Below are 27,271 nucleotides of genomic sequence, written 5' to 3'. Positions count from 1 at the left end.
GTCTTTTCGGTAATGTAGTGCGTAATGATCGCTCACGTCTACAAATAGCATATTTCCTGACTTCACAATAGACATGCAGTGAAATGATGTCAGAGTCAAACGTCCGACTCGCATACACAGCCGGGATGTGTATGAACACTCTTGTGTCCCTCAGGACGGGGTGTGTGAGTGACATTGGGGTTGAGTGGTTCAGGGTTATCGCTGGTATTTATGTCGCAGGCGGACAGGGTTTGGTCGAGGTGAGATAGACGTTAACTCAGAGGAGCGTAGTCGGGCTCGTGGCCAAATGCTGTCAGCCTAATACCAGCGAGCGGCCCGGGAGGAGCAGTCACAGCATCTGGATAGTCAAGCTCCATTAGCCTCTCGGCTCTGTTTTACACCGGCTGCATTACAGCCTTGTTGACAAATGGCAGAAGAGGTGCTGTGTGATATGAATCACATAACTCAGGGGACCTCCACCATGAATATCATACCCACCTCGCTCCCTGATCTTTCCCCTCCCCGCCTCCTCGCCTCCCCTCTTGTCTGGGCTTGCTGTGAAGCCTGGCTGGGATTCAGCATTAGTTCTCAACCTTGGTGAAGGACTAAATGCAGCCTCAGCCTGGTGTCCTTGCTGTCACATTGCTGCAGGGAGAAGATAAGCACTCCAGCCTTTAGGACATGCTGCAGGGCTTACTTTGGTCCCTGCAGCACTGGGAGCGGAGTAATGTGCAGGAACACAGTGAATAATTATTTTAGTAATTGTTCCAGCTGGCGTGTGACATGCTACGACTTATGACTTTGATGATGGGGAAATCCTTGTTGGGATTTTATGATACAAAATCTTACAAATAAAAAAGGCTTTGTACATAATTTAAGGGTTTGGCAATTACTTTGACCTCTGACCTTAGGGCCAGGTCATACTTCAGGTTCACTAGGGTCTGTGTGAATTCTGTCATTTAACCATCTTTGTGTTAGTATGCACAGACCAAAATGTGTATACTCCCTATAGCACGAGACTAAGTGACAACAAAGAGGACAGTAACCATGGAAACTTGCTTTAGCTTATGTGAGGAAGTCCACTGGATGTCATGTGTGTACATCTCAGCACTCAAAGAAGATAAGGAAACACAAATGAGATGGAGTTCCTGGGGAGAGATCACTGCGACTGAAATGGATTGTGAGATGCACACACGTGTTCAGAATAAATAAAGGAACTACGGGCATGTGGAAATATGTATGACAGATACAACTTGTGAAATGTCATTTAAGGATGTAGGTAAGTCAACTCAGTCGGGTAGCTGTTACCATTTCATTCGACGAATCTAAAATGGCTCTCTGCAAATATCCGGTGATATTGCCCGTCATATGAAGCCACCTGAACATTTTCACTGCTGCAGAAACAAATGTGCCTCTTAAAAAATCTGTCTCTTGGCTTGCCTCAGCCTTTTAAAGCCTCCAGACAGCTTTTTTCCTTGACGTGTCCTTGTGTGGCCTGTAAATAGTTTATCGTGATATATTAAGTTTCGTCACAGCACTGTTAAGTAGACAGGTACGGCGCGCACCTGCACTCACACGCAGTGTGTGTGTGTGTCAAAGAATTAGGTTTATTTACTGGGTTGAGTTGCTGAAATAAACCATGCAGCGCTATATTTCTCTCAAACACACCGAAGCATTGAATGATGCCTTGCACGGGGAGCGACTGACTGCTGTGGTGGGTATTGATGTGTAATGCCCTTGGTCAGAAGCCAAGACGACGAAAAGGGAATGAAAGGAAAGTAGTCATTCCCCCCGTTAACTCAAGGTTGTATTTTACGGGAGCTATATCTGTCTGTGTTGTCAATGCTGCGCTTAGTAAATGTGTGCTATATGTCTGCTGCTGCACCTATAAAGAAAAAAAAACATCAAAACCACATCTGCCTGTTGACTTCAAAGATTCCCAGACAATCCAAGCCTGATGCAGAATGTCATGGCTTATCCACAGCTCACAAGCTGGCGGGAGGCTGGTGTTTGGCACCTGTTTGCAAACACAGACACAGAGAACGAGGCCTCAATGATTGCAACCCCCCCGCCGGGTCTCACAGAAATGGCAGCTCGGTTAATAGGTGCTCATAATGCTCTGCAAATGTCTTCTGCTGTCCCCCGAGTGCAGCGAGATGAAGACGTGTATTTGCAATCAGTGTGTATTAAGGAGCCTGACAGATTCATGGCTGTAATAAACCAAACCACTGTTTGCATGCTGAATGGAATGAAAACTTCATGTTTTTTGATTCTTCTTAACAATGTTTCTCTCTTTCTTTCTCCCCCCGCTGCTGCTGCTGCTGCTCGTCTTTGCCACAGGAAGTCGAGGTGTGTGTGTCTCTTTTGTTGTTTACAAAGCAACGTCTGTCTTTTTCTTTTTGACATCCCGCTCAGGCTGCAGGTGTCACCTGACTGATGACTATAATAGCTCAGCTCGCCTGGAGAAGAAATACAATGTCATTTGTAAGACAAATAACATGTGAGCCAAATTAAGTGCCGGCTAGAAAATAAATAAAAGCATCAATCATAATAATAAAACAATGTGGTATGTTTTTTCTTTGTAAACACTCAAATATCAATTAAATTCAGGGAAACCAAGTGTTAACACAAAAGTATCCCTTCAACGCCTCTTCAGTTTGACTCGAGAGCTTAGTCTTCATTACCCCTGAGCAGAATAAGACCAAAGCTAAACTGAGCAAACCTGATCCTCGGGGTGCTCTCTGGGCCTTGCGCCGAGCAGTAACAGCTTTATAGTTGATCCTCTCGGTCCTGACAGAGAGAAATGGGTCAAAATGGATACAGCAGGGGGACACTGAATTTTTATTATCGTTCCAGCACAGCACTGCCGGGGACCCGATCTAAAAGCCGGAGTTAGTTTGCAAATATTCCCCCTGCAACTGTGTGGAAGCTACGATAGCCCGAGCTATTTTATGAGCGACATGAAACGCTCCGGCGTCTTGCTGTGGTCGCTTACTTAAATGTGCATTTATAACTACGACCACAGCGGTGCTAAAAAGGAACACAATAATGATGTGATGTCAGAGAAAGAGCTTCAAAGTGTTTGACGTGTTTCCTTGGTTCACGTCTGACAGTTCAGGTTTCACCTCAAAAACGTCTTGTTACTTGTTTTTCGAGGCTTTTTTTTAACTTAATGGCATTTTCTTTATCCTCAGATATTCTGAGAGCTGTAGATGTCCAAGGGCTTAAGGATTTTTTATTATTATAATTTAACCGGCTGATTAGACAGTGTGATAATTATGCCTGAAAGCTTCAGAATAAGAATAGAAGTGGAACATTTGTATTGCTTTTTTTAATTCTTTTTTTTGCAACGGAAAGGAAATAAACAAGTGACGCAAAAGTAATTCAAATTGGGAAATGTGCAGGATTTGACCGGATCCTATGTGTAATGTATCACTTATCCATTCACCTATGGAGGATGGAAAGTGCCAAAATTAAATAAATAAATAAATATGTCATTTATTAATTAAATGTGTCATTAATTAATTAATTCAATGTGTCATTAATTAATTAATTCAATGTGTCATTAATTAACTAAATGTGTTATGTTATTAAATGTGTAATAAATAACTAAATAACTAAATACATAAATTAATTAATTAATTAATTATGTTCATGGTCATGTGTTGTATTCACCACGTAAAGACATTTAAGATTTTATAAATATAATTGCCTGTAATTAGCAAAAGAGCTAATTATATATTGAGGGCAATGAGTGGGAAATATTGGTATAAAATGAAAAATAACGTTTGATTTGATGCATTATTTTGTCACATTCCTCTGTATTATTTACGTTAACCTTAAGACTGAACTGAAGATATGGAAATGAATCCAAATATATAAATGCATAATAATACTGCATATAAATGGCGCTTTAAAGGTTTTTGATCATGTCGCCCACTTGCTGTCATCGGGAATCGCTACAACATTTAAGCTGTGATTTGTGGAGTGCGGCAAAGTTCCTGTGAAACTTGGCCTCTGTGTGTTATTTTCCTCCATTATTTATGCTCTTCTCAAATACCCTCTTAATGACTGGAGGATCACTAAGGGTGTGTGAGCGGGCTTACTTTCTTTGCTGTCGCCTCTCATGAATTATTAAATGTATTGCAATGTAATGCAAATATATTTCTTTTCCAGGATGACTACATCAAAAACACGCAGGAGAACACGGGCTCTGATGAAAGTAAGTCATAAAAAATATATTTCATCCAATTAGGAGTGAGAAATTTGTGCGGACAGCGTGGATTCATTTGAATTTCACTTTTTTGCTTCTGTTCACACAGAGCCTGTTGGCAGAGACGTTCAATATTTAAATGACTTTACTTAAAGGTCCAGTGTGTAACATTTATGAGGACTTATTGGCATAAATTGAGTAAGCTAACCATAATGTAGTATGTTTGTTGAAGTTCATAACTGCTTTAGAATAAATAAAGGCTGCCATTTTTGGGTTGCCATGTTTCCACAGTAACCCAAACCAGCCAGAGTGGAGGCTTATTCTGCAAATGAAGAACATTCTCTCTCAAATATGAAGGCCACCATAAAATTTATGGTGATTCTCTTGGTAAAAGGACTCTGAGTGGAGGACTCCTCCATTTCTTACAATCTTCTCATCGTTAGAATATTATATTCTTCCACACTGGACCTTTTAACTTCCACTATAAAGACAGAAGCTTTTATATTTCATCTTTTCTTTCCCCCCCAACACAATCAGAGGAGATGGCTTTTCTACCTCGATAGCTCGAAACACTGCAATTACACGGTGCTAATTATTAAAGTCACTGGTTCTTTTAGATGTTGGGGCTTGACAGCTTTTGTTTAGCTCAGGTCTAAGGAGTCAGAGCACAGAACAGAGTTATGATTGAGGGAACGAGAGGCTGAATCTCTGGTCATATCCATTAGTTTGAAAACGTCTGCTATAATTGCCTTTGTTGCTGAGGGCTCCACGTACCAACTCCCACCTGGCTCCATTTACCTCTGTGGGTGTCTGTTACTAGTCAACAACTTCAAAAGGAAACCTCACTTTTAGCAAATCTGCTGTCGGGTAGAATGGAGCTCATGTGAACATACGGAACAGCTCTATTGTTTAGTCTATTTTTGTAATTAAGAGAATCAAAATCAACTTTATTTGAGCAGCTGAAGCCTCTGCAGCCACATGAGGTAATTAATTGTGTTGAGGTCTGAGCCTGATTAATTAGTTTTCATACAACAACTCCTATTACTCACCAGACCTCTGACTGTGTAGTCCCACTCACTGAGCTGGAATAGGATATATACCTCATGATCATGACTTCCTGAAGTGAAAGTGTTGTGGCTGTTGTAAACGCAATTGAGGTACACATACAGCACACACGATATTCTCCCATTTTCTTAAAGGTAGGGTTGGAGATCCTGGATAAACAGTTAGAGCAGTTTACATTTTGAATTCAAAAGTCGGAGCCCCTTTTCTTCAGACCTCCAAAGCTACGCCTCCAGAGCACTGGAACACTGTACATTCTGTACATTTCAGTGGAGTATCCAAAACGTTTAGTCCCCAAATACTCACAATACCCAAAAAGATCACAAAGACATAAAGTGAACCTACCAGTCCACTAGAAACTGTCGCCACCGTTCAAACGCAGCAGTGATGTTCACTCTGGTCTTGGATCGCTCTGCATCAGTCTTTTTCTTGGCAGTAGCTTTTTCCCAAATAACGTCTTTTGTTTGCCACCATCACCTGTTGTTGTCTTCTTTTCTGCCATAACGTTGCTGCAACTGTCTCGTTGGATTTAGCAAGCTAGCATAAGCTCTGCTGTTGTCTTCTGAGCACGTGCGAAGAGGTGTACACGCATGGGGGGAGGGGGGTTAGATGGCAGTTTGATTGATGCACCACGATCTAATGAATTAGTTCAGGTCCCATATTATGCAAAATCGACTTTTTAATCATTTATTAGTTATATTCGGGGACTCTGAAGGTCCTACCAGTCGCCAAAGTGTGAAAATAGACGACTCGTTCATATTTTGTGGTCCTCCTCAGTCTAAGTACAGGAGATGAAACACGCAATGTTGGCTTCGGCGCTCATTGGAACGTCACAATGCGCCAAATTCCTGAAATTGTTTGAAACCGATTTGTACGTAAAACACCCGGGAGTGCTGGCGAGGGCAACGGTTCCCAAAAACTGGACGTCCGTGAAAAAGTTATATTCTTGGCTCCACAGTGCAGCACAGAGTCCTACACAAACTTCCAGCCTCAGAGGATTTATCTGTCCAGTGGATACATGTTATATAGGATATCAATGTGCCTGCTAGAGCCTGCAAATGATCACTTTTCTAAATGCTAACTGCTGTTAGCTCCCAGTAGCCTCTGTGGCTGATGTCATTTCCTGTCCCTTAAGTTTCGTTTTACTAAATTAATTGGTTACAATCGGGGTGTGAAGAGGATTTTAAGCAATACAGTAAAAAAAAAAATGCTCTAGAAAACGTTCTCCCACCCCACCTTTAACTGTTCCCACAAAAAATGCATTAAATAGGATAAATAGGAAACTCAGAAACCTGAAAAACTGATTGTTGGTGTCATGTGGTGTGTTGCTGTGACTCATCTGTGCTGGTGGCGTTCAAAATGGCTCCATTGTGCATCTTAACAGCGCTTGCTTCACCAGAGCAATCACACTGATGCATGCACCGGCGGGGCCATAAGCGCTGCTTTAACTAATCTGCTGATTAAAATAGTCAAATTCTAACCCTCCTACGATGAGGTTATAAAGTGAAGTGTGAATCATTGTACGGGTTATAAAGACACTATGTGGTAGCCAATTTAGCAGGCCCTTGGGGTAACCAGCGTGTTCCGACTGCGAGGTGAGTGTGAGGAGGCGGCTGTTAGCACCCCACCCACACTGCCTCACGTAAAAATCATTGAAGACTTGCCTCAAAGGAGCAGCTCCAGACATTTTCCCACTCATTTGTTCTTACAACAGCAGGAATGAAGAATGTAATCTAAATGAAAACACCTCGCTGGGTGTGTAGTGTGGGGGCGATGTTTGTTTGAATACCATGGATTTCATCCCTGTTCCGGCTCCCACTGGGACTAATTCTGCAGACCTAATTGATCGAGGTCCTCCAGAATGCAAATTCAACCTGACAGCAGAGACTCCGGCAAAGAGTGGAAGCTTCACGCACAGAGATGACTGGGTTTGAGGGGCATTTCAAAACAATTCAGTGGACACCGCTCAGCCCGAACAAAGGATGTGTCCTGTTCAACCGTGAAAACATTTGTTTGTCTTGATTAAGTCGATGATTTCTGAGCCTAGAATAATTATTTTACTCACTGAAAAATAAAAACACTGGGACTGTGACCAACTTCAAGGTACAGTGTGAAGGATGTGTGTAGGATTTAGAAACATCTGTAAGAGAACCTTTGAGGGCTCATTCTGTGGTAATGAAAATTCATATAGTCAGTTAATTGTACAAATCATTATTACTTTATATCAAATTCCTGCTGGTTCACACTGGACTGGAATAGAAGCCAATAGGGAAATGTGACTACCTTCCATGGGAGTTAATGGTCTCAATTGCTAGTCTTCTTCAATAGAATGCGATGTCTTGTAAAGTATGTCCCCATTTAGAGGAAAAATTGACGATAAAGTAAGGGTGAACTCCAGTGATTGACAGCTGGTATCATCCAATAGGAGCCTGTGAGGCCTCTGAACATGCCGGGCCAAAATGCAATTCTGTAGACTTCAAAAACCGTCACTGGGAAAATGTCAGGCTGCTTTGATTTAGCAGCCACAGGATATAAAGAAGTCCTCTAAGATGACAGTAATTGCAAATCCAGTAGAAACTAATTAACGTAAAACTGTCAGATTGGCTCATCTCTCTCATGCTTTTACAATCTATCAGCGCTGACTATTTTCAGTTTCAGATGGGTGCTTCTCTTTCTTGGCAGCTCATTAGCAGGTTCTTAGCAGATTTTCTTTTTTCCGTGCAAGAACCACTAAAGTATTTAAAAAGTACTTATTAAGTGCATGCGCTGACAACCTGAATGTAAAACAAATGCCTGATGAAAGGTTTTGACGTCCTGCTCAACAGTGGAGTCAGATCCGAGAACAGACAGCAGGGAGATGTGAGATGTCTTATTTGCAGATAATAATCTCTGAGAGAGTGGACACAGGCTCAGTGCAAGCACATCACCTTTGGTGTCACGTTGACAGCAGGATCAATGTAGCATGACGCAATGAATAAGCAAGAGAGCAAAAAACACGCTCTTTAATGCAAATTAAATCTGTTTACATTTTATTTTTGGTATGTAGGAGTCGCATAGGGGATATTTGGTTTCATGCCGTTGCTTGGAGGCAGAGTTCTCATATATACTGAGCAGGGGAGTGGAGAAAAAGTCACACATCACCTCCTGAAACTATAATGAAAACACTTTGGCAGGTTTCTATGGAAACTCATAGTGAGTTTAATTAAAAACTATATGAGATGTAGTGAAATGTTCAGCTCTGGATCAATGTGTCATGTTTCTCTAAGACTAAACCTGATGATACATATTGTTTCAACGCAGAAGGTAAAGTTGTTTTATTTAGTTAAAGAGTTAAAAGTAAAAAAAAAATGAAGTCAAGTTGGCTTGTGTTTAAATTAGGGCTGTCAAAGTCAACAGCGTTAATCGTTGTGATAAATACAGCCAAGATTAACACGATAAAACAATGCAATATGACAACTACCCAGGTGTTACGGCACAATTTATTGAAGTGCAGTGCCAGTAGGAAGTATGTATTCCTATAGTGGGCGCTGAAGAAGATTTTTCATTTATGGTAATGCATGATAAGGAACGTAAAGGCTAACATAATACGAACACTGGGCAACCTCATTAGGCACAACGCATTTTTTTAAATTTTCGCGTGGCTGACAGTCACAAAACAGCTAACTATGCTAATGCTAATCGAAAAATAAAAAAATTGCATTGTGCCTAATGAGGTTGCACAGTCTTTGTATTATGTTAGCAGTATGCTAATGCAAATGATAATCGTAGCCTCGATAGCTTGCCTTTGGAAACATGTTTGACAAGTTGGCCGCAAAATAGTAGCATGCTAATGCTAAATAAATATTCGCTAGCGCATTGGTGAATGGACACAGACTTCGTAGTTTCAGTATAACACCATGTTTTGAGTTGAACCGTGTGAAAATGTCTCACCCACCGAGTGGACACTCCCCCCTCCCCGCTGCTGATGAGCCGCTGCCTGCCTGGTGTAGCGTGATAAATCAGCGAAAGTATAGTTATAGAAAATCAAGGATGCACAACATCGGGCCATGCTCAACCCATATCCAAAATCTTAGGACAATCAGAAAAGTCGGCGAGATATGCCCAAGATATTCCCAGACACAATTTTCTTTATAGATTGATGACTGTAAGTTAAATCTTTTGCCTTGACCTTCAAAAATAGATTTTACATATAAATGTTGTCAGTTCTCTTAACATCAAACTGAATCAACAAACAAAAATAATGTATTTGAACAAGAACAATGTTACAGTTCCTGAACCTATAGTAGTCGTTTTTTGACCCCTTCCATCCACTTCAGAACTTACAGCCATGAGTTCAATGAATGTCAGAATTTCAGTTCTTTTCTGTTATTACTGAGTCTCATTAAACTTATTCCAGTCACTGTACGCTACCTGCTGAGCATCAAGTTAGAGCTCGCAGGTGAGAATAATGAAGCGTCAAACATTAAGTTTGCCATCGGTAAGATGACAATATGCCAAGAATGCATTGCTTTTGCAAAATTACACAAATTGTGTTCACATGATCACAATATTTTGGCATTTGAATGAGCCGAAAGATGTTTTCTGTTTGCTGTTTATATGACTACTATATGTATTCCTATTTGTCATAAATCGCCACAACTGCTAATAAATATAATAAATGTGTATCAGTCAAATTATGGCAGAGTCACAGCAGTCATTGTAACCCTCCTTTTGAATTTGACAAAAACCACCGCGCTTGTGCTGGTCATTTATCTCTCACATTGTGTTTTAATGCAGATCTGGATTCAGATGCCCATTTAAAAGATGTTCCGCCATAAAAATAAGTGGAAGCTTGAGTGTTTATTAGTGTTTCCTGTTTAGATTTGATTCTTTCTATTCAGCTGCTTCAGTGCACGGCTCACAGCACAGTCTGCCAGCGGCTGTTTTTCTGTGAGTGGACGGCAGGTACAGCTGCTGCTCGCGTGGTCAAAGATAGTCTAATAAAGATCCACACATGAAAGTGGGAAGATTTTCCAGTATATTACGCTACTTAAATACAAAACAAAGCGTAAAGTTTTGTCTCCTACCCTACATTAAAGTTTACGGTCCATGACTGGAACCTGTAAATAAATAAGCATCTAACAGCACCTGAGGTAAAACTAAAGTCATCACGGAGGCATACAGAAAATATATTGAGGTCTTTACTTCATTTGTTGTAAAGAAAAAGTCTAAAAATATATATGGTCAAAGTCATTTTGGGAGGTACATCTACATCTGTACGTATAACTTTGAATTGAAGGGTTAGAAGGGTTATCTGCCTCACAACAGAGCAGAATTCATAACAGATGATGGGAATACAATTCAAAACATATCTTGTCAATGACTGTTTGACGTTGATGAGTCCAACTATTTGTCTTAGAGCCTAAATGCAACATTATTTTATTTTTTTATAAATGTATTGCTCTTTGAGAAATGAAAGAGAGGTTTGGTGTTTTTGTTGTATTTTACATACAACAAAGAATATATGAGTGAAATCTGGGCACAAATAACCTCAGCATCATTGCATCATGTATGTAACAATACATAAACTATGACCAGACACAACGCTGAACTGATGTTTTAAAGGTACAGTGTGTGAGGATGCATGTTGCAGCTGAATTTCCCTCACCTCACCTTTTTAGTCACACAGGTATTTGTTTGAAAGTGACTGAAATAGAAGGTGGATGTTTCAAGGGCTGTAGATGTCTGAAACACTTATAGCTTCTTTTTTGTCGGGTTACACCTGTTCGTAAACTCAAATATCAAATTAAGCAAAACCCCCTGGGAGCAGCTCAATGCATTTAGGAAAGGCGACATGGTCAAGGTGACTGAAGTGCTGAAATTCAAACTGAGCTGAGAACGAAAAAGAAAGGTCATTCAAGTGACTCTGAACACTGAGTATTTTAGAAACTGCTGATCTACTGGGAGGTTTACAGAGAACGGTTAGAAAGAGAGAAACTATCTTGCGAGTGGCACTTCACTGAGAGACAATGCCTTGGTCCTGCTGGTCAGAAGAGACGAGATAAGGTGATAGAGGCAACAGTAACTCAATGCACAATATGTAGAACATGGCTATTTAACTAAAATTTCCGGAGGGCCGGCTTTTCGGAAGGCTGTCCAGCCAGTGGGCCGGTCAACCCCTGTACTACTATTTTGTGTTGCATGTACAGTAAACGGATACAAATAGATACAAAATGTTATAAGTTATTTAGCACTTATTTATTGAAATTGCTGCTATTGCTATTGCTGTTTTTATTGCAAATAAGGTCAGTAACAAAACCACTAACATTAAGGTACAATACAATTTGCGTATTGTGTAATAAGGTTACAGTTACAGTACCACCAACATTTGGGTATAACAGTCACAATTGGCTCTTACAATATTAGAGGTAACAATATAAACAACATTAAGGTGCAATGGCCACTATAGGCTATTTTTGCAGAAATATAAGTAACAGTACCAATAATATTCAGGTACAATTGCTACGATTAGCTCTTAGCGCAAAAAATAAAAGTTACACTTACAGCTGTACTAGTATTTGCCAAAAAGCGACACAAAATGTCACTAAGTGTTGCAAAGTCAGTGCCAGAAGTAGACAAAGGTACGGTTTTATTGTTTTTTTAATAATACATTCATTATTTATGGTTTAATGGGCCGTGGGCCAGTCCAAATTGCTTGAAAGGCCGGTTCTGGCCCCCGGGCCTTAAGTTGAATATAGTCTTGATGTAGAACCTTGAAGCAGATGAGACCACATCTTACCAAGTAGCTGGTCAGTAAAGATCCTTAAAGACCACACGGTATATGATACAATTCAGGCACCTGGAACACAAGGCATCAGTGCCGCATGACTTCCAGACTCGTCACTTTAGTTTCATACCTTGTCTTTCAGTCTTTGGTTACAAACACACCACAAACATAAAGCCTCCTACCAGTGTTTTGGATTCCCTTAGAGTTGCCTTGTCATCCACTCATTCCATAAAAAGTCCACTGTTGCCTCACACCTCCCTACTGTAGCATCAAAGTATCACCTAGTCGCCAGATTTCCTGGGATCTATCTGGCTGACAGCCACCGCGTCTGCTGACTACAAAGCAGCTGCTCAGAGCTGACTCAGGATTTCACAGCTTAAATTTCTCTCACTGACTGTGCGCTCGTCACTCACTCTTATATTATTTATCTGCGCTTGTGAGTTTTTGAAGAGGCCTCTCCTGCGAGCAGGTAAATGCGGGGCGTAGCATCCATTTCTGGGCAGCACTGACCACAGGCTGAGGTAAGGTGAAGGACAAGGTGCTATTTCCATCACAGTGAGTCCATCAGTGGGAAAGGAAGAGGGTGGCATTGAGCCAGTCAACTCTCCAAAGAGATATAGAGAGTTGAAGTGAAGGGAGGGCGGGAGAGAGCAAGCAAGCGAGGGGAGAAATGGAACGTGGGAGACAAAGATGGAGTGTGTGAGAGAGAGAGAGAAATGGGAAGCTGGGGAAAGACAACGATAAGTTGACACGGGGGGGGGGGGGAAGTGAGACGTGACAAGCCGAGAGGAAGAGATGCTCAATCAGTGCTGTCAGGTTTTTCTAGCAATCAAAGACAACACACAGAACTATTGACAATGTTGCCTCGCTAATGATAGTGAGGCGTCCATGTATTCTGACTATTAAATCAATTGGACTCGTTTGTGCACAGGACCGGCATATTTCTCATTGTGCTTTCCATGACACCTATAGCATACATCTTTGGAAAAGCCTGTTGTGCTCTGGGTTTTTTTTCCCTCCTGAAAGCAGGGAAATAACACATGACAAAACACCTCAGCTGTGATTGACACAATTTTCACTCTCGTTGTTGCTTGGTGTGTTACAGCCATGGACACCACCAAGGACCCATGCCAGAATGTGAAGTGCAGCCGTCATAAGGTGTGCGTCGCTCACGGCTACCAGAGGGCCATGTGTGTCAATCGCAAGAAACTCGAGCACAGGTGGGTGAAGACTTATTTTGGGTTTGCAAGGTGTGTATATGTCAATCCATCCATCTTCTACAGCTTTATCCTCCGCATGAGCATCATGGGGTCACTGGTGCCAATCCCAGCTGACATGGGGTAAAAGGCAGGCCAGTATACCCTGGACAGGTTGCCAGTCCATCCCAGGGCCACAAAGACACAAACAAAATTCCAGAGGAAACCGGAGAACCCAGATAAAACCCATGCACACATGGGGAGAACATGCAAACTCCATGCAGAAAGGCCCATGTTCCAACAGGGTTGCAAACCTCGGGTCTTCTTGCTGCAAAGGCAAGAGTTTAAATGTCTGTGTGGACTGTGGAGTCTTGCCACTCTACAGCCATCTTGGTAAGGCCTCCAAGCAGCTATTTCAGACTAACACGACCAGGCTGCTGTTCAAATGAATGGGTAAAAGCCATATATTCACTTTTATTGTTCACCAAAAAATATTTTTTAACTGTCCGTCACTCCATCAAGGGACAATGGCACGGGCTGTGATTGGTCCTTGACAGGCTACTGATCGGGCGGGAAATTGCAGTGCGTGTCCTGAACTCCCTACAATGTCAAAACAATTACATGCTTCAGTTGTTGAAAAGCAGATGATTAGCTTATACTGTGCACTATTTGATGTAAAATACTTTTCTATCCAAAGTGATATAAGTGGAGTGTCTCCGGTGTGGACAAGTCGGATGTTCCAGTGGCATCGGTGTCGACAGCCATTAACTGGGTTCCAGTTAAAGGCCTTTGAGTATCTGTATGGAGAGCTATTGATTCAACCGAGCAGACAGAGTGTCATGAGTCAGGGTGAAGTCATTTCAACTGCAACACTCGCAGCAGAGCACTGACTAACTGTGGACAGAAGGTGGTGAAAGTGAAAAAAAAAAAAAACGGGCCATAGGGAAGTGACATGCAAAGTAAGAAAAAAAAAAAAAAAAAAAAACTCAACTTAAGCTTTCATCACCTCTGAATAATGAGACATTTTTATAGCACTGTAATAATTGAATACTTTGGCCTGGTCGCATATGAATTATGTATAGTTTCAGACTGTGAATTTCATCAAGTAAGCAGTTCAAGCTTTTTGTGCTTGAACTGAACTTTTCGATCCGAACGCACTTCACTGAATTTTAACACTATTAAGTTTTGAAATAAAGTTTCAGAAACATTTAGAGGGTTAAATCACACCAAGTATTCTTTTATACATATGGTTTTAAGAGTGAAATATTTGCTCTAACGGTATTCAAATTCCATGACACCATTATCATCGCAGTAATTATTCAGTGGTGATTAAACTTCAAAATGAGGTGCTTTTAAAGTTCATATGTGGTCACACCTGCTGCTATTAGACACGTGGTGATGAGGTGCTAGTTTACCACTTTAACGCCGACGATACATATCTTATGATTCATGTATTCATAACTAATACATGACTCATCATGAACTGATGAAGGAGCTCTGTCACATATTCCTGCAGCTCAGGATCAATAATGAACGAAGCCGCTGTCGGTTCAATTATTTAAAACAACTGTGGATTCGCAGTACAACTCATACATATATGTAGATAAGACGTAATCGTTATTAACAGCAGCTGCAGATTATTGAAAGACAATAATTGAAAGACGAAGACCGCTGAGAAGGTGCATGGATGTTGTGAAGGGAGGACATGAGGACAGTGGGCGTTACAGAAGAGGACAAGATGGAGGCAGGAAGAAGAACTTTACATACATGTATTTAACCCTTAAACGCGCCTTTAAAAAAATCACGTTAACACACCCAGCACACCAAATGGTGCGCATGAAAGTACACAGCTATAAAAATAGTATACATCTGTATTTTTGCCTTTTTTTTTTTTTTAGGTTTTAGACCAACATCTCATCTTTCCATCCATATCAAATATTAATATATATTTTTTATTTTTAACCCTTAAATTTCCAAGTTTATTCATGATGCACCTTGATTTTATGATCTAAAAAACACAAAAAATGAATTATTTTCAATATACTTCATGGAAACTGGAATTTTTTTGTTTGGATTATTGCAGCCTGGTATATGTGAAAGATTAGCAGAATCATTTTTTTTTTGCATTATTATTTTTTTTGTAATGTCAGATGGCCTAAAACACTCACGTTAACACACCCAGCACACCAAATGGTGCTCATAAAGTACACAGCTATAAAAATAGTATACATCTGTATTTTTGCCTTTTTTTTTTTTTTAGATTTTAGACCAACATCTCATCTTTCCATCCATATCAAATATTAATATATATTTTTTATTTTTAACCCTCAAATTGCCAGGTTTAGTCATGATGCACCTTATTTTAAGATCTAAAAAACACAAAAAATGAATTATTTTCAATATACTTCATGGAAACTGGAATTTTTTTGTTTGGATTATTGCAGCCTGGTATATGTGAAAGATTAGCAGAAACATTTTTTTTTTTGCATTATTATTTTTTTTGTAATGTCAGATGGCCTAAAACACTCACGTTAACACACCCAGCACACCAAATGGTGCTCATAAAGTACACATCTATAAAAATAGTATACATCTGTATTTTTGCCTTTTTTTTTTTTTTTAGATTTTAGACCAACATCTCTTCTTTCCATTCATATCAAATATTAATATATATTTTTTATTTTTAACCCTCAAATTGCCATGTTTAGTCATGATGCACCTAATTTTATGAAAAAAAAAAGACAAAAAATTAAATATTTTCAATATAATTCATGCAAACTGGATTTTTTTTCTTTGGGATTATTGCAGCCTAGTATATGTGAAAGATTAGCAGAAAAAAAATTGCATTATTATTATTTTATAATGTTAGATTTCATAAAATATTCAGTTAACACACCTATAGCACCAACGTGTGCTCATACAAATACAAGCTATACAAATTGTGTACATATGTATTTTTGTTTTTTTATTTTCTTATTTCTTAGACCAACATTAGACCTCATTATAGATACCAAATAAAATTTAAAAAAAAATGTTTTGTGCTGTAATGAAGAACTTCCACTCTTGGTATCCTCTCCTTTGCAGAGGTTATAATCAGAATGATCTGGGGCTTCTGGGCCTCTTTTTTTTTCCCGTTGCTGATCTCCGGCTCCCGGTGTTTGTTGCTGAGCAGGAGGACATTTTTGTCCTGCTTCGGAGTGTAGGACAGCAGGGTGTGAGTAAATGAAGAGATGGAGGAGCCTCGGGAGCTGAGGGGGAAGCTCTGGTCAGTTTTTACGCATTGTGCCAAAAATGGTGATCTTTCGTCGCAGCAGCTCCTCTGCCAGCCCAAATGAGGAAAATAAATGATCAATAGTCACAGTCACCCTCCCAGCCCCTCCGTCATGTCCAACACGACCCTCTCTGTCCTTGGTTTTGTTTCTGCAGCGCAACAGCTGCCCAATAGACGCCAACAGAAGGAGTCCAAACTAAGCCCGCACGGTGGTGGTTATCGAGGTCCTTCCACTCGGGCACTGTCCTTCTCCCATGCAGTTTGGTTCATTCCATGATAAGTTTTGTGATCTCCGTGGTGAAAAATAAATAAAAAGTGTCAATCAGCTCACTAACAATGGCCACGGCATGGCGGGGAGGTTCTGGAGTTAGTCCTGAGTCTGGAGGCTTGAACTGGAGCATCAGGGTGTTTGTGGGTGCCCAGATCGCTCCGTTTTTGGATTTCCATAAAAGGTCCGCTAGTGTCACCTCTTCCCCAAAGTCAGAAGAGTCAGTGGAGTTGGTGGGACACTGGAAAGCCCCCGGGAAGTACTCTTCATCGGCTGTGTCGGTGTCCAAAGCTGATGGAACGCATTGCGCTCCGTGCGCTCGTCTTCAATGACCATGTTTAGCGCCTCCGTGGTGCCGCTGTGATGCTTCATTGTGTGTGGTTTGACATGCAAAGTCCAGCTATGCTCCTTAGCTCTGCACAGACACCTCATCACCTGTATACCTGTGATCATTGCAGCGCAGTGCACAGGTGCACAGATCGGGGTTTGTTTTGGCTCCAATTTTTGCTGTACATTTCATGTGCTGGGAAATCGCCTGCATTATGGATATTTCAAAAGCTGTGGGGACCCCACAATTTAGATGTCGGGGTGCTTTGGAGACTGTACTTTGAAGTTTTGGTGCTTTGAAAGTTTAAAAAAAAATTTTTTACATGAAAGGAGGGCATGGAAAAGGTGCCACTTGAAAGCCACCTGCGCTTTTACGCATTGTGTCACACTGTAAATGCACTGTGCACGTTAAAGGCACGTGCACGCGCGCACGTGCATGTGCACACGCGCACACTCACATGCACACATGCCCACACACATGTACTCACACACCCATACAAAATTTCTGCCTCAGACCTTATGTGGAGAGAGGGGGGCGGGGTTTAGTGGGAGTGCCCTCGATCAGAAAAAGCAGTTTTTTTCTCCATGTGCCAAAAAAAGAAAAATGACGTAATCTTGATGGAAATGTGTCAGAGCACACATTTAAAGCCTTTTGCTTCAAATGATGTGAAAAAATTAGATGATTCATGTTTTTTACTTTACATTTGAGCAGGATCAAAAATAGTGATTTGAATGGGTTTCAATGAGCACACTTTGGTGCAAAGGTGTGTTAACGTGAGTCAATTTGTCACAGTTGTTTAGAATAGACTGAAAAAAAAATTCACATGAAAATTTTTTAAAGCACCCAAAAATACACAACCTAGCAAATTTTGAACAATATGCATGAAAAAATGAAAAAGATATGCTAAAAAGAAAAAGTCAAAAACACAAAAAGGTGTCTAGGTGTGTTAAAGGGTTAAGTGTGTTCCAAACTCTCTATTTAGATAGTCTTTTACCATCTTGTCCTATACTTTAAAATGTCCATGTATCTGTCCACAAGTAGTGTATTTAAAGGTCCGTTGTGTAGAAATGAGTGACATCTAGTGGTTGTGGAGTGGACTCGACTCACCACTGCCTTTCCCAAGTAAGAAACTACGGTAGCCTTCACATACCAGAAAGGATGAAAACAATCCTCCACAACAATCTCTTTCATTTCCCTTTTCTTATTCGTTGGTTTGTGTGTCAGGATTATGTGGGTGCGGAGCCACTCCTCATTCACTACACAATACTGCATCTCCATTCGGGCTGTTCTAGAAACATTCTGGCACAAAATGGCGGTCTTGATAAAGCAAGGCCCTTGGTTAAAATAACATCATTCTTAGGCTACGAAAACCGAACAATTGTTATTTTAAAGCAAATATACACTGATATTTGATTTTGTTGTTGTTTTCTTTTTAAATGTATATTGTATTTCTATTGCTGTACGGCAGGGGTCTGAAACTGGGGCCAAATGCGGCCCCCCCAATCGATTACATGCAGCCCCCGGCAATATTGTGAAGAGTTTTTTCCCACTTTTTGTTCTCTAGGCCGGCCCCCTCTTGACCACAATAGATGCGCCTTGGCCCCCAGGTCATTTGAGTTTGAGACCCCTGCTGTACGGTGTCCTTGAGTGCCTTTGAGAAAGGCGCCTTTAAATAACATGTATCATTATTATGTATAAAAATATAATTTCTACCCCTAAACTGGATCTTGGACCGATCTTCAACTCAGGGCTTGATCAAACTGAGGTTAAGCTTTGTTCAAATGAGCCTCGTAATGTTACATACAATGTGTTTTTTAGACATTCTGGAAAACCCTTTGTTGTCCATAATATAAGACAAAAATGGATTTTCAATAGCTACAACAAAAAAAAAAACTAAGAAAAGAGTAAAACTGTATTTTATGAGCTATCACTTAGTAACAGTGTTTCCAAGTACGATGTGTTGCTGAGCTCTAGATGTTGGGAACAATTATACCAGAGAATAGAACGTGCTCTTTTCACATTTCCATACAGAGGTTCATGTGCTCTTCCTTTCACTAAGACGCTACCTGGCTGTAGGAAAACCTTGCCGAAAAGTATTTATCCTTCACTCTGCCCATTAATTCCACTTTGACTGAAAAAAAAAGATGAGCAGCCTGAAAAGAACTAATGGAGTGAGTTATTAGTACCTGTGAAGTCTATCAGCAGCGACAGCCTTATATCTTTTTCAATAAAGTGCTTCATTTATTGAGTCACTCACAGAGATGAGAGAGACTCTGTCAAATAATGGGTAATAAGCACGAAGGCGAGCCACGCTACACCATGCCAGCATCATTAAGTAGCAGCTCTGGAGTCGCACCGCACACAGTCTAATGCCTGTATTGACACTGTGGGAAGGCACTGAGGAATGCTCTGAAGCAGTGCATTCAAATATTAACAAGGAGATTATGACGATCTGGTTTAGTTGCACTGATGTTCGCCGTTTACAGGAGAGTGATACAAACGAGTTGTAATGAAAACATCTTGTTACACGAGATTTGTATCCGCAGCTGTTTTCAGCCTCAGCAAGCCGCTGGAAATTTAAGGACCCCATTTGTGCAAATTGCACAACATATTTTGTCACTTAAATCTTCTTTTGATTTTATTAAGCTTAGGCTTTTAGATTCCTGCCTCTGGGGCTGTCGCTGCTGCAACATGAATCGAATGTACTCGTGTGCTTCAAGCATCCAAAGGTTTTCCAAAACAAAATAAATGAATGCATTTATTTATGCTTTAAAAAATACAATTCAAATGCAGCATTTTCTCCAAAACAGCAGCATCCTATGTTGTCGTTTTGAAGAAATGAGACATGTACGATGTTGGTTTGGAGATGTTGTTTGACAAGGTGAGTTTTTCAGTCTGCAGCAGAGGACGGACTCTGCGGTGAGTGGGTGTTTATTTGGCCACTGTGGGACAACAAGACGGTTCTCTGGATAATCAACAGACATGTCTGTCAATAGTTTACACTAGAGCTTCTGTTTCCTAGTGAAACTGTCCCTTTTTATAGAAAATGTCTCAATCATCTGGCCATAAAATCCTCTTAATATGTCACAGAGACTCAGGAATAATGTTCATATAACAAACTGAACTCACCAACAACAACAACAGTACAGCCAAAATATTTGCATTTAAAAAAATATTTTGCGGACTGCAAATCATGTTTATGTTTTGAAATCATGTTTTTGCATGTCCCGCCACCTACCGCCGTCTACCAATCATTGCAGTCAGTAGAGTCTCAGCTGCCGAGCAACCACAGGGTTGCTGCTGGCACCAGTTACGTCAGAAAACGAAACCTAAAAGACCTCGGTATTTTGCATTTGAATGTAGTAACTGTTTTTGGCCACATTCTTACATATGGCAGCTTTAAATGAAAGACAGACATGTTTATTAATATCCATTTTCCTTGTCAAATAGACCAATCATTCAATGAAAAAGCGTTTGTAGCGTGGCACAGCAACAAAACACCTCTGGAGACAGATATCTAAAACTAAAGCAATTAAATCGAATAATACTGAATGTATTTAAAGTTTTGAATGTATTTAATGATTATTATACTAGAATTAAAGTTTATCAGTATCATTCTTTATCGACAATGTCTGCTGCTTGTATGAATGACATTGTAGTTCTATAAAGATGTCATCACTGATTCAGAACTGTCTTCTTCTCTGTCCCCCCCTTTTTTCCTTTCACCCCAACCTGTCTAGGCAGATGGCCGCACATCTTTGAGTCTGGTTCCGTCAGAGATATCTACCTGTTAAAAGGGCATTATTTTCATTGTGTGGAATTGTTGGGTTTCTCTGCTCTGTAATGTGGTCTATGTGCAGTTGAATTGAATCGAATTCGGTGGGACAGATGGAGCAAATAGAGCGGCTTTTAGAAGTCATAATGTGTAGATGTGGCCCATCACAAGAAGTAGATTTTAAGAAAAAGGCTTTTTTTTTATATATATATATATATGTGTGTAATGTGGATGAATTGACATTTTAACTTTTCACTTTTCCCCCTCATCTTGTGCGCAGAGTCAAGCAGTCAGAACATGTGGCAGCCCACGACAGCGGCTGTAAGCCTTGCCCTGTGGCAGCGCCCTCACCCGTATGTGGCTCTGATGGACACAACTACGCCTCTGAGGTAGACTAAAAACAATTAAATAAACCTGCACCTGAAAGCACTCAAACCTAAAAGCTTGGATTATTATTATTATTATTATTTCTTGCCTTTATTATTACCTGCTGGCACCGTAAAAAACCTTGAAAAAAAAGAAAGAAAAGAAAATGGAAAGTGGCTGTGTCATCGCTTAGAAATTATGAGAGGAGTCCAGTCAAGTGGGGTTTCCTGCTGTGCCGACATAAACGTGGGCACAGCGGGGCGGCACGCTTTGTCACTGCTCCCGAAAGTGCATGATTAATTTCGTTTTGAGCGACATAACACCAGCCTGTGCTAGGACACTTTATTGATTTATATATAGTTTTTAATTTTGACCTTGCGTGAGAAGACGGCGGGAAGTGACAGCTCATTCTTTCTTTCTGCCTTTCTTTAAGTGCAGTGTCTCATTTGAATGAGGCATTTCTTTTTTTTCCCCCCATAGATATTTTAACTGCATCCATACCTCCTCTTCTCTCTCTCTGTGTGTGTGTGTGTACAGTGTAAGCTGGAGCAGCAGGCCTGCCTCACAGGCAAAGACTTGAACGTCATGTGTAGTGGTTTTTGTCCCTGCGCCACCGCCTCCGTTAACCTCGCAAATAGCGACGCCAAACGTGGTAAGTGCGCTTTCGTCACCTTCCTCCGTCTTCTAATCATATTGAGGTTGGGATTCAGGCCTCCCTGTCTGCAACACAGTCATCACTTAACATGAGTCAGTGGTTTCAAAAAGGCAAAGTTATGATGCACTGACTGGTGGCCACACGCAACATGCTCTCTGTAGGCTGGGACTCTAATTTACTGACACAACTATTCAACCCACTGCTTGATGTTTGAGATCAATAGTCACCAATTTTAGAGATTACTGTTAGGCAAATATCCCCCATGTGGCTCGACTGCTCTTTCAATCATGTAGTAATTAATTATTTAGAGTGTACACTATCTATCATTGCAGCCAAACAGTATTGATCGTCTGGGCTCTCGGGCACGTGAAAATGCCAATTGATCAAAAGGATGAAATGTTACTCCTGTTTTTTCATCTGTAGCCTGGAATAAGTGCTTAGCCCGAGACGAAAAGTGGATCTGTATCGGACAACAGCAATTTGCTGCAGTGAAGTTAATGGCAAAATAATGTTTTTCTTTAATTGGCAGATCATAAAATGATAAATCACAGCCTGAAAATCCAACAGTTCACCTCAGCAGCTTTAGTCTGTGGGGAAACTTTTGCCTTTTCTTCTCTTCACTGTACAGTAAGAGCACTACAAAGCAGTGCCGAGCCTCTGTCTGCCTTTTGGGAAAGTGAGGCAGTTTGTTGTCAAGTGTCGGCCAAAGTGCCATGGTTTTGAATGTTAGGATTCCCTTTCTTGGTCTATTAGAGAGCTGCACTGGCCAGGACCTGGCAGACCTGGGCGACCGTCTGAGAGACTGGTTCCAACTCCTTCATGGAAACGCGAAGCGGAATAACTCTGGCAAGCTCGGCGCTGGCACCGCTTCAGGTTAGAGACTCACAGAGCGGCTTTATTCACTGCTGTCTTCAAACAAACAAATCAATCGTCAAAGTAAGTAAACAGTGCCGTGCAAACAGAAAGTAAAGTATTGAACAAATTGTTTCTGACAGTGCTGGACAGGAGTCTGGTTGCTAGCTGCAAGGACTCCATCGGCTGGATGTTCTCGAAGCTGGACACCAATAGTGATCTTTATCTGGACCAGGCTGAGCTGGCTGCTATTAACCTGGACAAGTATGAGATCTGCATCCGACCCTTCTTCAACTCCTGTGACAGCTACAAAGACGGGAAGGTCTCCACGGCAGAGTGGTGCCTCTGCTTCTGGAGAGAAAGTGAGTGAAGGGATCGAAGACGGCAGATAATAGAGAGTCAAAGTCTCTTTTTAGTTTTAAAGCTGTGAAATAACAGCCAGGTTACATCACAGTAAGGTAGAAGGTTTGCACTGACATGAATTAAAATTGTAATCTTTGATCCCACATCTCTTACCAATACTACCATAGCAAACTGCTTATCGCTATGAATTCATCAAAATGTGGTGAAGGCATTTGTTCTGAGTCATATTGTACTTCAGGCTTTCAAACTTAAGGATTTCATGTAAAATCCTGAATTATATATTATTTATTTCATATGTAGTAGCTCCACCGCCCGCCAATGGGCCATGACCCACAGTTTTAGAATCACTGCTTAAAACACTGACCTACTCTGCCGTTCAAAAGTTTGGGGTCATCTCTACAATATTTTTGTGTTTTCCAGTAAAACTCACACTTTTATTCATCAAAAGAGTTGCAAAATTAGAAATAATGATTTTGTTAATGAAATTTCTAAGTGACCCCAATCTTTTGAACGGGATTGTACTCCCAAGTCTGAAAGCCTAAAGCGTTGGGTGCCAAGGATAGTCATCCAAGCCTTGACCTGGCAACCCTCTGAGCTGCTCGAACCAGACGTGTTCGGGGGAACTGTAAAATCGTTCTCTTCTTCCGTCTGTTTATTCAGATCCAGTAATGTTCCCATCATGAATAACAGGTTTTCTCTGCTGCTGAGAACAACCTGGGCGGGATAATCTTTTATCTGTTGCCTGACTCACTTTTGTTCTGTTGAAAGTCCTTCTTGGCCTCCACTGATCTGTACCCACAACAGAGCTTTGTCTCTCCACCACACTCGACAAAACACGGTCCTTCCCTGATTTAGGGCTCCTCTGGGCGAGCTGAGCCCCTGACGCCTCCTCATGCAGCTTTCACTGTGTCCTTCATTGCTTGTTTGTTTGGTTGCCACTGCAACAGGGACAAACGCATTTACAACCGTCTTTCACGATTGGAGAACACTGTGTGTGCACTTTCGTGGGGCGTTCGATACTGTTGACAGTTCCACTGCAACCTCATGGATGCAGCTGCAGCTTTTCATGTCTGTGTCGAGAGTCAGAAGTGATGCAAGAAGTGGGCAAGGGACAGTGACCTCTCATCTGTCCTTCTGTCATTAACATGACATGTAAGAAATGCCTGGAGGCAATTTCACAACTATCCACTTGGAGTTGAAGGTGAATTCATTATTATTTATTTTCTTTCAAAACAAGTTCTTTTTAGACCAATAGTGACATGTAAATAAAAATTAAATGGGTTTTAATAATTTTGCACCTAAGAAATCTCAAATGGCACAGATGGTGCCAAACGAGAGAACGCCGAGACATCTCTTTACTAAAACCGCTGTCATTTTACTCTGCCTCACTTCAACAGCATCAGACTTTGCACAGCTCATGTCCACATGTTGCTGCGTGACATCCATCCGTTTTTAAGCTCCTACTGCATATTTTGAAGGTGATATTTACTTTAAAATGCAATATTTTTTTAGGCGAGAGAAAAAAATCCTTCATTTATGCTGTGTTCCATGTGCATTTACTCTGACACAGTGGCATCTACAGTGAAACTTACCAAGTGTTATCTTTATTTTGATAGCAAGATAATCCACATATACCTTGTAACTGCAAAGATTTACTCTATTTAGTTTGGGCATGTCATTTTTCGAGCAGAGACTCCAAAAGCACAAAACTTAATTTATGCTAAAAGACACTTTACCATCCTTCAAACCCTTCCATTCATTATACACAATAATCACTGGTTTATGGAGGCATAACTATTGTCTATGTATTTTTACACATAGTCAAGTTCCTTTATTTGCAGCCACAGGTAGATTTGTTCTGCAGTTTTAACCCTTTAACACCGAGGGAATGCACCATTGAAGTACATACATAACGGTTTGTGCTATCGGAAAAATTCCAACGGTTTCTGAAAGCTGAGAAGTTGCACATTAAAGCCAACATGTGGTAATTACGGTAATTTCACTCGCAGGAACCCGGAGAATTGGTGTCTTAGTCACCAAAGAGGAGAGAGTTGGAGAAATAGTTTGCATTGTTTGTCCTGTTTTTTGATATTGAAAATAAGCAAAACAAAAAGAAGTCCAGGCATTTTAAGGGTTAAGACAGTTGCATCCTTTTTAAAAACCTATTACAAAATGCAAAACTGTCCACCAAACAAGACTAAAAGCACAGAAAATAAATAAATAGGAAGATAATAGTGCAATATTGTTCAATTGTGCAATGGCTGTTAGGACAAGGCTACTTATACATTACTTTGTTTTTATAGTTCAGGCTTGTAAACCACCGTCCACAGACAAGAAGCTGGAATTTACTGTGCAGCGGCTGCAATTCATCATTTAAAATGGAGTTTGTTCGCCTCTCTAAACTGTCTCGAGTGCAGCGCTGCTGCGTTAAGCTGAGGCTCACCGATCGGCCGACTCCGCCACTTGATTATCTGATTAAGAGCGTTTCTGTTTCCAAGCCGTGCAATAAGACACAAAGGATATAACTGATTCAATAAAAGCACAGCAAAACAAAGTCAGCACGGTTTTGTCAATGTGGAAATATGAAAGCTTTCTTAGGTGGTAGGGTTGCTGGTCCCTCTTTTTACACACAGTTCAGTTCAAAGTTCAGTTTGGACAATATATCCGTAGTAATATATATATATATATATATATATATGTATATGTATATACATATATATATACATAAACCTGCACCAGTCTGTACAAGAAACATTGAAAGACTGCAGAACACTGCAGCCAAGAGCTATGGATCAGAAAGAGAGAACCCAATTAGGCTCCAAGACGTTAGAAACACTGACGCACGCACGCACGCACGCACGCACGCACGCACGCACGCACGCACGCACGCACGCACGCACGCACACACACACACACACACACACACACACACAGGTTTGATCTGCCTGTGACTGACCTTCCTTAGCAGAAGATGTCAGGTGATAGCAACACCTGAAACGCCTAATGAAGCCGTGACCCTAACATCTACTGTAACGTTTCATCTCGCGTGGCGAACCTTCAAGCCGACGCGAACCATCTTACAACACTAGGTTTTTAAAATGGCACTCAGTATCGCCATCATCTTGTCCTGTGGATGTTTAAAATACATAATAAAACAGAAAAAGGTAAAAAGTGCATTTAATGGAGAGATTGTATTTCAGTTCGAGACGTTTCTGCCTGCCAAAATGTAAAAAAATAACATTTTGTCTATTCTCACTATTCTCTGTTTCACTGCACACATGTGAATGCAAAGATGACATAGCCCTGCGTTTCATTAACACATAAGAAAGCACAAATTCAACCAAAGTCACGTGGTGACACCGAACAAAACACCCAGCTATTTTAATTTTCCCAACACTGGCTTTTTCAACAAGTACAAAACGATCAGGTGTTTCTGCTGATGTTTTAGAGATGGAGAACCAGTGCACACTCTTCTATTCCATGTGAGCACCACTCGCATCATTTGACCTTTCCCCAAAAATGCAGGGTAGTCACCTCATTTGCACACTGATTATCCAATTGATCAGGCATTTAACCCGCACGCAGTGGGTTACTCTCACTCTCGCTCATCAAACGTTCATGATTAGCTGGTGAAATGTATAAAGTGCATCACACCGAGCGAATAATCAACTGTGATTTAATGATAGTTATTTGGATACACAATGAATGTGAAGTGACAATTGACGGTTCCCATGTAATGTAGCCTCTCTTCGTTCTGCAGGTTCAGATCAAATGTTTGTCAATCATCCATTATATTCCTTCAGCGAAGCGCTCGGCGATCGATCGATCGGAGCTCTGACAGAATGACATACTAGTCTTTTGTACACGGATCAATACAAGCACAAAGTGTAATTATGAGGCACATTGATTGAGATCAAGTTTGAGGAGTGTGGGGGGCAGTTTTCAGGTAAGTCTTCACTGTCATCACTGTCATCTTGTGTGATTCTTGCAGAGCCGCCGTGCCTCGCCGAGCTGGAGAGGATCCAGGTGCAGGAAGCAGCCAAGAAGAAGCCTGGTAAATATGTTCCTCCTGGCGCTTCTGCTACATTCAAGAAGTATTTCACTGTTTTTGGGTTTTTTTTGGGGGGGGGGGGGGCACCAATTTCTCCTGGCACACATCAGATCCTCTCAAAGCTAC

The 27,271-nt window shown here is 40.9% G+C and overlaps 1 protein-coding gene across 1 annotated transcript in view; it reads left to right on the top strand.

Moving 5' to 3' along the window:
- The window catches only part of LOC310938994 (testican-2), a gene marked incomplete at both ends in the record, with an annotated part of 51,707 nt that overhangs the window by 21,671 nt on the left and 2,765 nt on the right, over positions 1-27,271 (top strand). Inside the window, 7 exons of the mRNA XM_083903661.1 lie at positions 4,156-4,201; positions 13,126-13,240; positions 21,139-21,247; positions 21,762-21,876; positions 22,633-22,752; positions 22,875-23,093; positions 27,086-27,148. Coding sequence (XP_083759787.1) covers positions 4,156-4,201; positions 13,126-13,240; positions 21,139-21,247; positions 21,762-21,876; positions 22,633-22,752; positions 22,875-23,093; positions 27,086-27,148 — 787 coding nt within the window. The remainder of the gene's footprint in view (positions 1-4,155; positions 4,202-13,125; positions 13,241-21,138; positions 21,248-21,761; positions 21,877-22,632; positions 22,753-22,874; positions 23,094-27,085; positions 27,149-27,271) is intronic.

Source organism: Microchirus variegatus (assembly GCF_963457635.1).
Source record: "Microchirus variegatus genome assembly, chromosome: 17".
Lineage (NCBI taxonomy): Eukaryota > Metazoa > Chordata > Actinopteri > Pleuronectiformes > Soleidae > Microchirus > Microchirus variegatus.
This window is presented reverse-complemented; position numbering and strand designations above follow the sequence as displayed.